General features: G+C 37.7%; 1 protein-coding gene across 4 annotated transcripts in view; it reads left to right on the top strand.

The window, feature by feature from the left end:
* Nucleotides 1–16,211, top strand: part of AGTPBP1 (ATP/GTP binding carboxypeptidase 1) — a 161,054-nt gene extending 144,843 nt beyond the window's left edge. For 2 of the 4 annotated variants that reach the window (XM_025851632.2, XM_025851633.2), the window contains exon 26: nucleotides 13,096–16,211. In XM_025851632.2, the coding sequence (XP_025707417.1) occupies nucleotides 13,096–13,273 (178 nt within the window). In that variant the 3' untranslated portion in view covers nucleotides 13,274–16,211. The other 2 variants (XM_073880686.1, XM_073880685.1) reach the window with 2 other exon arrangements.
* The last annotated feature ends 317 nt before the right edge of the window (nucleotides 16,212–16,528 follow it).

The following is a 16,528-nucleotide window of genomic DNA, read 5'->3' as shown; positions in this document are numbered from 1 at the left end:
GATTTCCTTCTTTTTAAAGGCTGAATGATACTTCATTGTATATCTGTATGTTACATTTTAATTTATTCATTCATCCATTGATGGACACTTAGGTTGTTTTGATACTTTGACTATTACGAATAATACTCTTTGAATATGGGAGTGCGGATATTTCTTTAACAGCTAATGATTTTATTTCCTTTGGATCTCTACCCAGAAATGGCATTGCTGGATCATATGGCAGTTCTATTTTTAATTTCTTGAGGAACCTCCATACTGTTTTCCATAGTGGGTGTACCAGTCAACATGGTGACCAACAGTGTACAATTGAGCACCTTTTCGTATATCTGTTGGCCATTCATATGTCTTCTTTGGAAAAATGTGTATTTAGGTCCTTTTCCCCATTTTTAAAAATTGGGGAAATTCCCCATTTAAAAAAATTGTTTTTGCTTTTGAGTTGTGAGTTCTGTGTATGTCTCGTATTAACCCTTTATTGGATGTGTGGTTTGCAAATATTTTCTCCCATTCCATAGGTTGTCTTTTTATTTTGTTGATGGTTTTCTTTGCTGTACAAAAGCTTTTTAGTTTGATGTGGACCTACTTGTTTATTTTTGCTTTTATTGCCTTTGCTTTTGGTGTCAGAAAAGAAATTATTGCTAAGCCCAGTGTCAAAAGAGTTTACCCTCTGTGTTTTCTTCTAGGAGACAATATATCATACTTTCATATCGTGCTTTCTAGTCATTAATCTGTTTTGACTTGATATTTGTATTTGGAGTAAGGTAGGGGTCTAGTTTTATTCTTTTGCATTTGTCTATCCAGTTTTCCCAGCGCCATTTAATGAAGAGGCTGTCTTTTCCCAATACATATTCTTGGTTCCTTTGTGAAAAATTAATTGGCCATATATGCAGGGGTTTACTTCTGGGCTCTCTATTCTCTTCATTGATCTATGTGTCTGTTTTGATCACTATAGCATGATTGTTTGAAATCAGGAAGTGTGATGCCTCCACCCTTGTTCTTTTTCAGAATTGCTTTGTCTATTCAGGGTCTTTTGTAGTTCAGTTGTTTCTTTGAAAAATGGCATTGACATTTTGATAGGGATTGTATTGAATCTGTAGATTGCTTTTGGTAGTGTGGGCATTTTAGCAACATTAGTTCTTCTAATCCGTGAGCACAAACTATCTTTCTATTTATTTGTATCTTTCAGTTTCTTTTATCGCTCTCTTACAGTTTTTGTCTTTTATCTCCTTGCGTAACTTATTCCTGTTTTATTCCTTTTGCTGCTATAGTAAGTGGGATTGTTTTCTTCTCTTTTCATAGTTCATTGTTGGTGTATAGAAATGAAGCTGTTTTTTGTGTATTTTGTTTCCTTGGCATCACTACTGAAATTGTTCATTATATCTAACATTTTTTTTTGTTAAGTTTTTAGGGTACCTATATGTAATCTGTCGTCTGCACCGAGAGAAAATTGTACTTCTTCCTTTCTGATTTCCATGTCCTTTGTTTCTTTTTCTTTCCTAATTGCTCTGGCTAGGATTACCAGTACTAGGTTAAATAAAAGTGGTGAGAATGGGCATTCTTTTGTTGTTTCTGATCTTAGAGGAAAAACTTTAGCATTTTTCACTGGATATGATGTTAGCTGTGGGCTTATATCAACTTAGTATGTGGAGGTGTGTATCGTCCCCTTTCAGTTTTTATCATGAATGGATATTGAATTTTGTCAAATATTTTTCCTGCATCTATTAAGATAATCACATGATTTTTATTCTTCGTTTTGTTAATGTGGTGTATCACACTGATTGGTTTGCAAATGTTGAACCATCCTTGCATCCCAGAGATGAATCCCACTTGATTATGGTATATGTTTGATCCTTTTAATGTATTGTTGAATTGAATTTCCTAATACTTTATTGAGGATTTTTGCATCTAAGTTCATCAGGGTATTGGCCTGTAATTTGTTTGTTTTTTTGAGTGAGCACTTTGAAGGTATCCTTTCACTCTCTTCTAGCCTGCAAGATTTCTGCTGAAAAAAAGCTGCTAATAGTCTTACGTGCGGTTACTTTAAAGATTTTCCCTGTCTTTAGCTTTGACACTTTAATTATAATGTGTCTTGGTGTGGGTCTTTTTGGATTCATCTTTTTGGGTCTTTGTAAATCTGGATTTCTGATGTCTTTTTCTTTCCCCAGGGTAGGGAAATTTTCAGCCATTATTTCTTTGAATAAGCTTTCTGCCCTTTTATCTCTCCTTCTGGGAACTCTGTAATGAATATATTGGTTTGTTCATTGATATCCCATAAGTCCCTTAAGTAATTTTCACTCTTCATTCTTTCTTCTTTTTGTTCCTCTGTTTGGATGAATTCTACTGCCCTTTTGGAGTTTACTGATTCTTTCTTCCATTTGATCTAGTCTGCTATTGAACCCTCTATTGAATTTTTCAGTTCATTATTGTATTCTTCAGTTCTGTGATTTCTCTTCAGTATTTTTTCATATTTTCTCTGACTCTCTGTTGAAATTCTCACTTTGTTCATGCTTTGCTCCTGAATTTGTTGAAAATCTTTATTACCATTATTTTGAACTCTGTATCAGGTATATCACTTATCTGTATTCTTTGAGATCTGTTTCTAGATATTTATTTTGTTCTTTTGTTTGGGATATATTCCTCTGTTTCTTCATTTTCCATTACTCTCTGTTTTGGTTTCTGCACATTAGATAATCTAGCCATCTCTCCCAGTCTTAGCAGAATGCTCTTGTGTAGGAGATGAACTTCATTGATTATTCTGGCTTGAGTTCCTAGTTGTGTCTCAGACTTTTGTGATAGCCCAAGCCTCTTTCTTTGTTTTTAGTGGCTCCCAGTAGTTGAGGGTGCTAGGTCATAGTAGTATCTCAAAAAGGAGGATCATAGTCAGCACTTAGATGCAGAGTGATTAGAAGCTGGACCTTCTAGCAGCAGCTAGAAAAGCATGTAGTTTAAACCCCTTCCAGGGAAAAACTGGGAGATGGGTATTTTTGCCTATTCCCTTTGTGCGAGTCTGAGTATATAGCCGTAGGAGGTGCCTCTGTGCCTAAGAACTGTTTCTTTGTTACAGTACATGGGACTCATGAATGCGAGCCCTGTTGGCTGCTAGAGCCAGGCTGTCTGTAGGTCTGTGTCTTCAGTGACAGCCACAAAAGCTGAGGTGTCAGATGTATGTACAACTCCTTTAAGGGTGATATGGGTAACTTGCTTTGGTTATTGGAGCACCCTGTGGGGAGAAGGCAGGATATATATCTGCTGGCTTCCCCAGTCTCTGAAGACGATGGCAGCCCACAGTTCCTGCTAAATTAGAAGTCTGGCCCTCAGGCTGCAGCTTTTAAAATATGCAGATGAAACTTTTTCAGTGAAAAACTGGGAGATGGGCAGTGTGCAGAACGCACACACACACTATATATGTACATATGCGTATATGCTTGTGCATGCCAGTTAAGACTTGCTTCTTTGTTTATTATAGCCTCGTAGATCCTGTGAGCACAAGTCCTGTTGACCGTCAGAGCTAGGTGTTTTTTCTAACCAACCTTTAATTCACCCATGCTTTCTTTAGCTGAGTCTAATCTGATACAAAATTTATCTTTCTAATTCTTAATTGTATTTAATTAGGAGGATCAGGGGAAAAAAACTCCTTTGGAGCACTGGGCGGTGATGTAAAAATTTTTTGAGAAATGTTGCCCCTGGGGCATAAAGTCCAGTAGCTGGCATTCTGGGGGCCAGTTGGACTTACTTTTGAGCAGACTTTCACTTACTCTCCTGACCCCCATTTCTGTCTTTTGGCCCCAACTGAATAGCCTCTCTGATAAAACTCTTTAGAAAGTCATTTTTCTCTCTCTCTAAACTAGGGAATAACCTGAGGAAGGTGATCTGAAGGTCTAACTGCTCTTTATAAAATCTTTTAATCCATTCTCTTTTCAATTGCACCCTGATAATCAGGTTTATCACCCAGATTATCTTAGCTTTCCTCTGACTGTGTAATGCAAATTAGCATTTTCCCCATGCCTTCCCCTGTTGTAAGTACTTGAGCAAAGTAGAGGTTGGCACTCAGGCCCCGTTCATTTTTCATCCATCTGCCTTCATCTTCTTACATTTTGTTAATATCTCTTCTTTGCTATTATTTCCTCTTCAGTGTTCTTTTTCCTGTGGATTATCCATTAAAAGAAAAGTTATTCTTTTACAATCATCTTCGTTGCTCTTGAGATTTCACTGTACTTACCAGAAGTTATAGAACTTCCTTTTCAGTGAAGCCTGTGGTTGAAAATTAATCATATTTTATATTCCCAGAGCATTCATTGGAAATTACCATACATAAATCATTCTAACTTTACTTAATTGTATTTGTTGTATAATAAAAATTTCATCTGATGGAACACTAAGTCTGCATTATATCTTTCCTGGGGGGGGGCGTGTTTCTTTTAGGTCAAAGCTGGGAATATCAGTAGCGCTCATTTAAAAGCTTATAGCTATGTAGTATTTTTGTACTTAGCGAAAGTGTTTTTATTTCACCTGTCACCTGAACTATTAAAGAGTCCTCTCAGTCTCATTTAAAGGATTTGAGAACTGATAAAACATTTAACAGTGCTGCTTGTCAGGATATGGTTGGTGGTCACTACATTCAGGATATTAGATATACAGAAGTATTTGAAGTTTGAATATATTTAAAACATTATAGGAAAGTGAAGTTGAAAAATGCCAAACGCTATCCAATGTTTTATCATAATGAAAACATATGCCCATGTTTAAATGAAGCCTAATGACTGTCTTATAATCAGTGTTTCAACCTGTTTTCTTTCTTTTTTTTAATTGATATGAAGTTCATACAGCATAAAATCATTTTAAAGTGAATAATTTAATGGTGTTTAATATGTTCACAATATTGTACAACTATCAGTCACCTCTGTCTAGTTCCAAAACTTTTTATAGCACCCCCAAAGAAGACCCTCATACCCATTAAACAGTCATTTCAAGCCCCTGACAACCACTCATCTACTTTTTGTCTCTGTGGGTTTACCTGTTCCAGATATTTCATATAAATGGAATCATATGGTGTATGACCTTTTTCATCTGGCTTCTCTCATTTAGCTTGTTTTCAGGGTTCATCTGTGGTGTAGCACGTGTCAGTACTTAATTTGTATTTGTGCATACAGCATGGACATTAGAAAATTTGTTGAAATTGTTCTTAATGCAACTAATAAAATAAATAGGACTTAAGCTGGAGAAAACCTTTAAAATATGCTTAGCATTTGTTCTATTTTTTATTAATACTTTTTAAAAAATCTAATTTGATGTGTTTTGATAGAGTACATTTCTGATAAGGTATAGAGAATGAATACAGGTCTGTGAATGAGTTAACATCATAATGTTTCTTGGTTAAAGGCTCTGCCTCTGTCACTAGCAATATCAGAGAGACTGGCTGGAAGTTATTGGTAAGGTAGTACAAAGATACTCATTGCTACAGACTGTTAACACTAGAATGAAATATTAGCCTCTGTATTTTCTGTACTTTATTCACGTGAAGCTTGTGTTTCTTTGTAAATATGTAGGAACTTTATCTTCTGAGAAAATTAAATTAATATTGTTAAAGAGAAAACTATTTGTGACACTGTTACAGATTAGGAAGGCAGACTATTCAGGAGGACTGCTACGAGGGGTGAATACAGTGAGGCAAGGTGGGGATTTATAGCCAGGGAGTAGAGTGGGGGATTGGTGGGTGGAAAATTACTAAGAGGAACCATTACGTGTAAGGAAGATTCTGGCTAAACCTACTTGACATAGTTTTTGCTGAAAGCAGGCCAGACTGATGAGATACAGAGAGTGGGGGATTTTGATAAACTGACTCAGCAAAATTCTTACTACAGCTAGACTAAGCAGGAGAGCCCCTGACTGAGGACAGAGCCCAAGGTCAGGGCCTAGTTTGAAAGGAGGACTCAGAAGAGCCTGACTCAAGTTTGGTCAAGGACAGAGTCTGTCAGTATAGATCATTTGTGGCCACATGTTAATGGCAGTATTTATAGCAATGCAGTCAAGGTTACTGTATTAATGTGCTTTATTTTAAATGTACAATTTACCATTTAATCAAGCTAATCCTTAAAAAATCCTTTTTAATGGCTGTGATGCACATGCTTGAGTCTGGTGTGCATTTGTGAGAGTCATTTATTGCAACCATGTAGAAAATTCTTACAACTATAATTAGATTAGAATATTTTCTAGGCAGATAAATCATGCCATGTAATTGAAGATCATATTACCACTTCTAGTCCACTGGAAATCATAGTTGAAGTGAACCGTTTATGTTTTTGTGCTAAGTCAGTGAAGTGCTGTTGTACCTACAAATATAGAGGAGATTAAAATCATCCAGAAAAATAAGTTAGGGATTTAATGTGAACACTTCAGGACCGTAGGCCAGATTTGATTATAATGAAAGCTTTGAAGCTTATCATAAGAGAGAAAAATGATCCTTATCATTGAGATCCAGATAAGTATGGAGTTAGTAATTGTTAGTCTCAAAGACAGCTGTATAAGGAATTTGATGATTGTAGATATTTGTTAATATTTATAAGCTATATTCTTAGTAGCCTCTTGGAAGAATTAAGTTATTCCTCTCAGTAAGTGCCTATTTGAGACTTCAAAGTAAGAATATGGTATATCAGAATAAGGAAGAATTATTTCTTCAAAGAGGAGTCATTCTATCCTCTGGCAGGCTGTGGAGTAGGCAGGTGGTCCCATTCTGACAAGGGACTGAGCTAGCTGGAGGTGGGTTTGCAAAACCTGTAAAACTTGTTTAGCCTTGGTTCCCGCCTCTCCGCTCTGGGTGGTAGCCCTCCAGAGGTCACTGTGGAAGGCCGAGGGCTTCTCCTTTCCTCAGCACCACAAGACTGCCCCAAATTCTGTTGTTTATTTTCTAGTTGGTTTGTTTTGCTGCTTTCTGCTTTGCTGTTCAGCCTCTTGCACTGTGTATTTTAAGAATTTGTCACATGCCTCCGGGAGAGAACTGTTGGGGTCATATCTCTGCAACTCCCTTCTTTCAGGAAACTTGGCAGCTCTGAACTCCAATTTTTGCCTCCAGTCCTTTGAAATTGCTGAAAGTTCTGATGACTTCTCTGCCTCTTAGCAGCTGCCCTTGCCTGGCCTTGAGTTCCTCTGGACTTTGCCCCATGCACCTTTGCTCTTGATTTTGCTTTGTATCCTTTCACTGTAATATACATCATAGCTGTTAATACAACTGTCTGCCGAATCCCGTACATCTTGCTAGCGCATCACTAAACCAGGGGTGGCCCTGGGACCACAAACACGCATGCCCATTTTGAGTTTTTCTTAAGTTTGATTATTATCTCAGATTTTTGTGCTCTACTGAGAATGATCAGAGACAGATGATATTGTGACGCCTTTTCATATTGTGTAAACTGAGGCTCAGAGATGAATTTGACCCAAGGTCATCTTTCTGGTAATTCCCAACAAAACCAGGAATTGTGCCCAGATCTGACTCCAGAATTTCCCTGTGCTTTCATTGTATCTTGTATCTTCCAAGTGACTAAGTAAAATTACTAAAAAGGAATGGTTTCAGCTTTTGAGGCTGTCCTGCATTATTGGGAAACTTAACTCTTTAACCTTTTCATTTTGTATAAGGAATGTTTTTAGATCAATAGTAAAGTCAGTTGGAGTTTAGTGACTGTTTTTTGAAGGCAGCTTAGTTACATTTGTGGTCCAAAAAGGATCAGTAAATTAACAAGTTTCTCCCCCCCACCCCGAAATAATCCTGTTAGAAATTCTCTACTCTGTGTGTTGGGTATGTACATGTGTAGGAATGTGCAAATACTTATGTATACACTGTGGACAGTTAAGACTGACAAAAAATGTTACTTGTATTTTCTATGGATAATTTTGTTTGCTTTGATATTGAGTAGATGCAACATCTCTTACGAGCTGGGAATCAAATTATATAAATAAAACATTCTGTGATATTTAGGCAGAAAGAGATTTTTCTTTCACATTAGACCTGATATTTCAATACAAGAAAGACATAATCAGCAAGTCACAAATTGCTGCTAATTTGGGCAATGGAATATTTTTCTGTTTGTATATCAATTTCAGAATTTCTCCCCCAGGATATCTTTATTGTGCTGTCTGAAAACAGGTAGGTTAGTTTCAAAATTGTAGAAGAGTATGAGGTTAAGGGAGGATTCTGAGTTACAAGAGGAAGGTAGTATTTTTAGTCCTGTTGGTGTGGGGGCAGCCCATTACCTGGGCTCTTTAGGAACTGATTAACTTTTTTCTTTAACAAGGTAGCTTTATTAATTTCATAATAGCATTTTATATTTGTACAGCTTAAGAATTTACAAATGCTTTCACACTCACTATCTAATTGGAGCCAAACAACTTGTGAGGTAGTGGTGCTGACATTGTTCTCTTGGCTTTTATTCTTGAGAAAAATCAGTGCTTGAAGAAAGTGTGTGACTTGCTCAAGGTCATGCAGCTGGCTAGTGGAAGAAGAGAGGCACAGACCCAGAATTTCTGACTCCATGTCCAGCGTTTTGCTTCTTTCATGCTGGTGTAGGTAACAGAGCTGAAGATCTGCATCTTGGTGTCTCAGATGTCCAGTCAGCGCTAATGCAAGTAGCTGGGCGTGCCTCGAGGGAGACGGTGACTTTCTTAGGTTTAATTTTGCGTATGCTTACTAGTTTAACATAGTGATAGCCAAAACACTTTTGGAATCTGAATGAAGCAGAATTTTTTGTTATCTTTAGAAATCAGTGGGAATTTTGAACCTCTTCTGCATCATAATAACACCAGACAGCAGAGAATTTCAACAAATTCATCCTGTGAGAAAGCCATTTGGGTGAAGGTTTTGATATTTTTCCTGAAGCAGCATGGGGGAGATTTGGTTTTGGACTAAAATGCTCTTCTCTTTTAGGATGAAATGTTTCTCATTGATTAAAATCCAGAAGAGAAGGATGTTAGGGCAGGTCTACATAGGCCAGCCGTTGGAGAACAAAGCAGAACAGGGCAGCAGGAGTAAACCAACAGGAAGAGAATTAGGGGGACAAGGAAGTTGTGGTGGGGAAAAAAGTAATAGTGATAGGAAATAACTAAGTGCTGATTAGAGTTTCTCTTTGTGATTGAATTATTACTTGAATTCCTTTCTGCTGATGTCAAGGGATTAATTATTTTATAACTCTAGAGCAAATTACCTTAAAGTCTTTCTCAGTAACCTGGAGGTTATTGTGAGATATAATGTATATGAAGGCCCTTCCTAAGTTGTACATTGTTCAAAACATATGTTGGAATTATTAATAAAAGTAAAGCTGAATTGCTGTGATTGGTCTTGTGCCTTAAGTTTTTTTACATAAAGTATAATCAGTGGGATGGGGTAACATAAAAATCGATGGTCTCGTGGGCCCTGTGGCTTCTCGTGGAGTTCAGCAAATATTCATTTAGGGCCTACAATGTGTGTCGAATACTCTTGGGAGCTGATAAGAGGGATTAATATGCATAAGTCACAGCTCCCGACCTTAACATGCTGCTGAGAAGACAGGCCCACAAATAGATGGTTTTGCCTGCCTGGGAGCAGTGATGGGACAGAACACGCAGGGTACAGAGGGGATACAGAGAAAGGGCGCTTAGCCCAAAATGGGCTTCTGGAAAGGAAGAACATCTAAAAATAAGCCTGAGCTGCAGTTTGAAGGAAATATGAGTCGCTGGGAGAAAAAAGGTGGGAAGTATGTCCTAAGCAGATGAAGCAATGTCAGTGAAGGTTTGTGATGTAAAATGTGAAGCAAGAAGTAGTTTAGAGATTGATTGGTAGGACTTGCTTGCTGAGAATTAGGTTTTATGACGCACTGAGTGGATGATGTTGGGACGAGGACAAGCAGAGCAGGCTTGCTAGGGAGTATGGTGAGTTCCATTGCGAATATACATTTGGGGTATATGTGAGATAGCCATGTGAATCTGCTAGCAAGTGCTTGTGTGCACAGTGGAAGTTCAAGGGTGAGGTCAGGGCTTGAAATTTGGATTTGGAAATGATCAGAATGCAAATTAAAATATGTGAGCTTACTCAAAGAGGGCTTGCATATAAAAGCGTGCCAGGAGAGCATTTTTATAAGCACCTATTTTTGAGGTATACTATGGAGGATGTAGAGCACTTGATCAGCAGTGAGGAGGGACAGAGGGGAATGAGGCACAGTGGAAGAGAGGCGTATTGGAATTTCTACCAGTTAAGTGCAACAGAGAGATCTAGAAACAATGGACTGGAGAGTGGCAACTGGAATACCAGTCAGAAGGCTGCTTTCAGTGGAGTTATGGGGATTGTAATCTTCTGTTCCCGCTCTCTCAGGTTTCCTGCAGCTCTTTGACTCTAGGTCTACCCAGCGCTCACCCCCGCCCCCACACGCGCACAGCTTGGCACTGAGGGCCCCTTTGCCATTGCCGGATGGACTCGCTGCATTTCAGTCAGACGGTACACCTTCACGAAGCTGAGGCTAGGAATGTGACTTTGATAGGACCTGCAGAAATAGGCATCAAATATCAGGGTCAGTGAGGGTTCCGGGAATGGAATTAAGAGTGTGAAACCTGTCTATTCCTAGGTATCACGATGGATGATGCCGGAACATGGAGGGGGGTTTATGTCACAGTCAGCATATGAAGGAGCCAAGATCAGGAATTGACAGGCTCAAATTATTTTCTGAACATTCCTTTTATGGGATTTCTTTTAAATTTCCAGGGGCTTTGCCTTCCAGGTTGTGCTTCTTAGACTTAATAAAAGTGCTTATCAGTATCTGACCCCAGCATTGTTCCAAGTCTCCTTGACGTCTAGCAGCTTTTTTTGCTTGATCCTGGGCATTTTTGTTGCTTCAAAATCATTCTTCTGTTTCCTCAACTTAAAAGACTGTTTTTTAGCCTATAAGTCTAGGCTTTTTCTTTAAACCCTTTCTCTTAGTTCATGTTGATTAATGTTCTAGTATTCAGCTGCCCATGTAGAACTAGGTCCTTACTCTGACCTCCATGTAGTGGCTGGGCTTCCTGCAACTAGTTTACTTTATGCCAGTCTGTTTTCTTTGGTGGTGGTATGGGGTGGGGGTGGAATGCAGGGGTGGGTTGGAATTCTGTGGTCCGTAGATCTCCCGAATGATGCTTGCCCACCCACCCACCACATGGATTTTGTGCTCTTCCTTCCTGTCGGGAGATCCCACGATGCTGCCGGTGACTGCACTGCTTTGGGCATGATGCCTCCTCACTGTGGAGTGAACCTCTCCAGTTCTGGTTGGTTTCCCCAGCCCCTGTACCAGTGGAGTGCATGGCTTTTGAGCAAATCTGCCTCCTCCCTTGCATTTCCATGATCATTTCTTCTTGTTTGGACAGTCTCCGGGAAGAATGTAAACAAGTTTGTCCCCTCACTTCTGTCCTTCCCCTTCCTTTGCTTTAGCTGAAGCCTCCATCTATTCTAAGAGTCTGTTCTAATAGTCCTCCAGGTATGCTGTGATTCACCTGGGACACCCTGAGAATTTGAAACACCAAACTCAGGAAGGAGGAATGAATTATTGTTTTTTAAAAGAAAGAAAGGAAAATGATCATTTTAAAAGGCAAATAATTTTTTCCTTTTAATCTCATTTTTTTCCTAAAGACCTGATAGATTCATGATAAATATTTTAGTTGCATAATTGAAGGCTGTGAAATCATTCTTGTGAGTGTTAGGTAAGTAATAAAGTCTCATGTAGTCCTTCAAGCCACTCAGCGGGTTTATCGGGACTAGTCCATCACAGGGCAAGTGCTGAACTTTTTTTTTTTTCATGTTATGTTAGTCACCATACAGTACATCGTTAGTTTTTGATGTAGTGATCCACGATTCATTGTTTCCATATAACACCCAGTGCTCCATGCAGTACGTGCCCTCCTTAATACCTATCACCAGGCTAACCCATCCCCCCACCCAAGCTCTGAACTTTTTACAAGTTTGCTATATAAATAGATCAAGGTGGTTTTGCAATATATTTTTAATGAGCAAGATAAAAACAATTCTAGGAAAAAGAGATAGTCTTAGTGGATGAGTTTTGCTTTCTCTTTTCAGAATATGAGAACCGTATAATCCATTAACTCGTCTTTCCTGCCTAAACTTGTAGATATCTGAACCAAATTTCATATTCAGCACAGGACTTCTTTCATTCTAGATGCCTAATGACATTTGCCTCCCTGCTCATTTTAACAGTTTATTGTTTCCTTTTTATTTTCTGATTTATAGCTTTTAATTGCATCCATGATGGGAAATCCTTTTTGGAAGCAGGTGGGATATAAACAGACATGCATCTGTGTGAAATTAAGATAGTTTTGGTCACAAAATGGGGACATTGAAATATTTCTGTAGTGTTTCTTTGATAACACTGTGTGTGTGCATGTGCGCACGTGCATGTGTGTAAAATCTCCCAAATGGGGAGAAATCAGAATACTGTGATTTTTTTTTTTTTTTTGAAGAGGAAAGATGGAAAGGTTGTCTTTATCCCAAACAGCCTACCTAATGAAATATTCAGAAGCACTTAGTGCTTTTAAGCAAATATCTTATTCTGTGTCCCAAGGGCAAGTTATTAATCTGGATATGGAGCATTCACTTGTTTTTTGTTTTTATTCTTGACCACTGGAAACTGGGAGGAAGAGTGTATGGGCTGTTTTATGGCAAATAATCATTGTATAGACTTAGAATAAGTGGTTTTAGTGTTTAAATACCGCAGTTTCTTATAATGGATGAATTAATAAGATAAAATAAAGCTTATTGAAGTGGTCTGTTCCTTTTTAGTGATTAAGATAGAACTTTTAATCCTGCAAATTGTTGAAGTCCTTGAAAAAAGCAACCTAATAGGGGAGTCTCTTGTTTTTTATAGCTCTCTAATTGTAGGGTATATTTTGACAGCCTTGTCATATAATTAATACTTAGCATTTCACCCTTTATGGTCTCAACTGTTATAAATCTCTTAACTTTTTCATTTGGATAACATTTTTAAAGCTAATCAAAATTTTGAAATCAAAGTTAACCCAGTGTGGTCAAATAACCTTATGTTAGAACCTTGGGATCTAATGAAGTCTCGTGTGCTCTCTGTGCTCTGGCCACAGCCCTACCACTTACGTTTTGGATGAAGATGAGCCTCGATTCCTTGAAGAAGTGGATTACAGTGCAGAAAGTAATGACGACTTAGATACTGAATTGGCGGAAAACGTAGGAGATTATGAACCTTCTGCTCAGGAAGAAGTACTTTCTGACTCTGAATTATCAAGAACATACCTACCTTAAACCTTCTGCCATCTCTTGAAAGTGCAAAAAAGAAAGGAAATATCTTGTTTTTTCTTACACAGGAAGTTTGAGAGAAATGAGTTAATAGCTGACTCAAGAAAGACAAAAAGTAACTTGGGCCTGTTTGGTTTCAAGACAATAAATATGTTATGAATTCATGATAAAATTGGCACTTGTTTTATTTTAGATATTCAATGCACTTGATATGGCATTGAATGATCAAATATTGGATTTTTTTTTAAACCTGAGTATCATTGCATGAATTTTTATCTTCTTATGGTTATATCCTGCATCAAATGGGTACATTTTGAAGTGTGTGAGAATATAAAATCTGAATCTAGAGTTGTTGAAAACAAATACATATGTACATGGATTTCCCTAGCTGTGACTGTGTAGGGTGGGTAGATATTGAAGATAAGACTGTGCTTCAGAATCATGTTAACTGTGGACTTGTGACTGAAATAACCCAGAGTTTGCTTTGAAAGCGTTACATTCTCCACTTACCAAATTAAACAAATAAAAGCTATATTAAATGTTGAATTCATTTCGTCATCCTTTTTAACCAGCTCAGATTATTTGGTTTATAGAATCTTTGTGAGAATATTATAAAAATCCAACATCCAAACACATTGATAAAAATTTGTAAAACAAAAAAAAGTGCTGAATTTACTAGTTCTGAGTTTTTTATGGTATAGGTATACCTGTCGTAAAAGATATATTATAACCACTCTTTTCTCTAAAACGGTGTCTCTTGGTTGCATCTAAACTGTTTATCACGATAGTTTGTTCAGCTTGAAAAATGCAGTGAGGATACGATCTCGTGTTAAATGTGTATCTGTATATTAAGCGTATTTAGCATTTCCTGAGTTTTGTGATGCTGTTAGACGCATTGTCCCTGGCATCTGTGTCTAGATGACCACAGTGACTGTAAGCCATTTCTTGCACTGTCATCTCTCTGGTTTAAGCTGCCCTGCTGCGGGAACGACTTTGTCTTCAAATAGAATAAAACTGGTTCAGCGGCTTTGGATAAGTGCCCTACAAACTAAGTTTCTGTTGTAATAAAACAAATCCAAAAGAGATACCTCATTAACAGATTCTTGCCAGGACTCTGGTGCTTCTGTTTGGGTACATTATCTTTGCTTATTCCTGATTAGAATTTTTTAAATCTTTTTTTTTAAACCTATAATAATGGAAAAGAAATGATAAAATGTATTTCAGATTTTTGGATTTTTCCAAAGCAGTGATTTTCACCGTATCATTTGAGACAGTTTCTCCATAGTGTAGCTTATTTTTGATGTCTTAGGAGCTATGTTTAAAAACATAGTATGGGGCAATTGATAGAGTTCTTTTTCTCTTGGTAGCCTAATTCTTATTAATCTAGAAAATAAAGAACTAGATTGTGAGGATTTGACAATCCTCTTAGTGTGTGGTGAGCTAATTTGGGAAAGATCAGGATACTTTAAAATATTATTAAATAATTTAATAATTCATAAAGTTATTTATTTTTATTTATATATTTCGTATATAAAATAATTACACATTTAATTATGATTTTTTCAGAGAGTGGATTATGGAGCCACTGTAAATTTTTCCTGATTCTTATAAAACTAGAAATTAAAACACAAAGTATCCATGTATGAGAAGCAATTACAGTTACTGTAGTGCGCAGATAACTCAGAACTTCAATTTATTATGTTGGCAGTGTAAAAATCCCTTATTGTGTGCTATTACAATATTTCATATTGATGACGTACATCTTTTAGTATATGTTACAAACCTGAATTTTATTAAATCATTATTCACAAGGTTGAAGAGAAAGTCTTTTATGGTTAGGAAATGATTTTTTCTTTAATAAATAGCTTTGGAGAAATAAGAATTTCAAACCCTAACTTTCTGAATTAGTGGGTAAAAGTAAGTATCATTGGCTATTAGTGGCTAAAATTGCCCTAAATTTTATCTCTGTGGCTATTTCTTTTCAGGATTTTCAAAGAATGAGATGCCTTCAGTGCCATAGCCCTGGAAAAGTAATGTGTAGCTGACAAACTGAGTTTAATGATAGAGCTTAGATTGATTTAATTTGCCTTGTGTTAGGAACTGTGAATTTCTTAAAAGTGGTTTTGGTCCGATCCAGTGGTTCTCATACTGTGTTGTGTGCATCAGAATAACCTGGAGGACTTGCTTCCCAAATCAGAGATTGCTGATACGATGTGGCTTTGGGCGGGGCCCCAAATGTGCATTTCTTAAAAATTCTCAGGTGGTAATGATGCAGGAACCACGCTAGGAGAACCACGGTCTGATCTGATGTGCTCTTGCAGCCTTGTTTCCTAGGAGTCACAGGACCTGTGAACTGGAAATCAGCACTAAGGGATGGTTTAGATCAAACTCAGGTGTAGAATCAAGACAGTAGAAACATGGAGATCGAGTGCGGTCACCAGGGCACTTGGGGCAGAGCCAGGGTTTCAGCCCAGGTCTGCAGATGACTGGCCTCGTATTCTTGCCTCAAAAGGAGATGCCGTCCTTGGCCTTTCTACAAAGAGTAAGGAATGTGAAAAGCTTGAGGGTCTCTCTGGAGTTTGTGAAATTTATTCAGGCAAGGCGGAGTGTAAAAACCTGTGGTTCACATTGGCTTTTCCTTTATTGCAGTCATACTATTGTTTGGAAACAGGGTTTTGTCGTGCTTTAAGTATCTTTCTTACTCAGTTCCTGCCACGTCTGCCAGTGGTGTGTAGCATTCAGAAACATGGACATTTGTTTGAACTCTAATTACAAATAAGTAACCTGGAGTTCCACTTCAGATGGTGCACTAACAGCTACATTTCAAATATCCAACTGAAGATGACCATTATTATAAGCACTAAAATGGATAATATAATAAATGTACTAATGGAATTGTCTTTGTGCATGATCCAGAAATAAATGACACTAATGAAACCATAAATGTATCTTTATAAATCCTTTTGTTTTCCTATATGTACATTTTTTAAAGAGATTTTATTTATTTGAGAGAGAGAGCACAAGAGGGGAGAGGGCCAGAGGGAGAAGCAGACTCCCCGCTGAGCGGAGAGCCTGATGCAGGACTCGATCCTGGGACCCTGGGATCATGACCTGAGCTGAAGGCAGATGCTTAACCCACTGAGCCCCCCAGGCACCCTTCCTGTATGTACTTTGTTATAAAGTATTAATTGAAAATCCGTGAATTCAGTGAATCAGCTGCATGTAAGCCCTAGGTCTCTCCATTTGGAAAAACCTAGTGAA

Source organism: Callorhinus ursinus, unplaced genomic scaffold (genome assembly GCF_003265705.2).
Source record: "Callorhinus ursinus isolate GAN/ISIS: 27379988/994484 unplaced genomic scaffold, GSC_fseal_2.0 scaffold39, whole genome shotgun sequence".
NCBI lineage: Eukaryota > Metazoa > Chordata > Mammalia > Carnivora > Otariidae > Callorhinus > Callorhinus ursinus.
The sequence above is the reverse complement of the archived record's forward strand: the minus strand, read 5'-3'. Positions and strand labels throughout refer to the sequence as shown.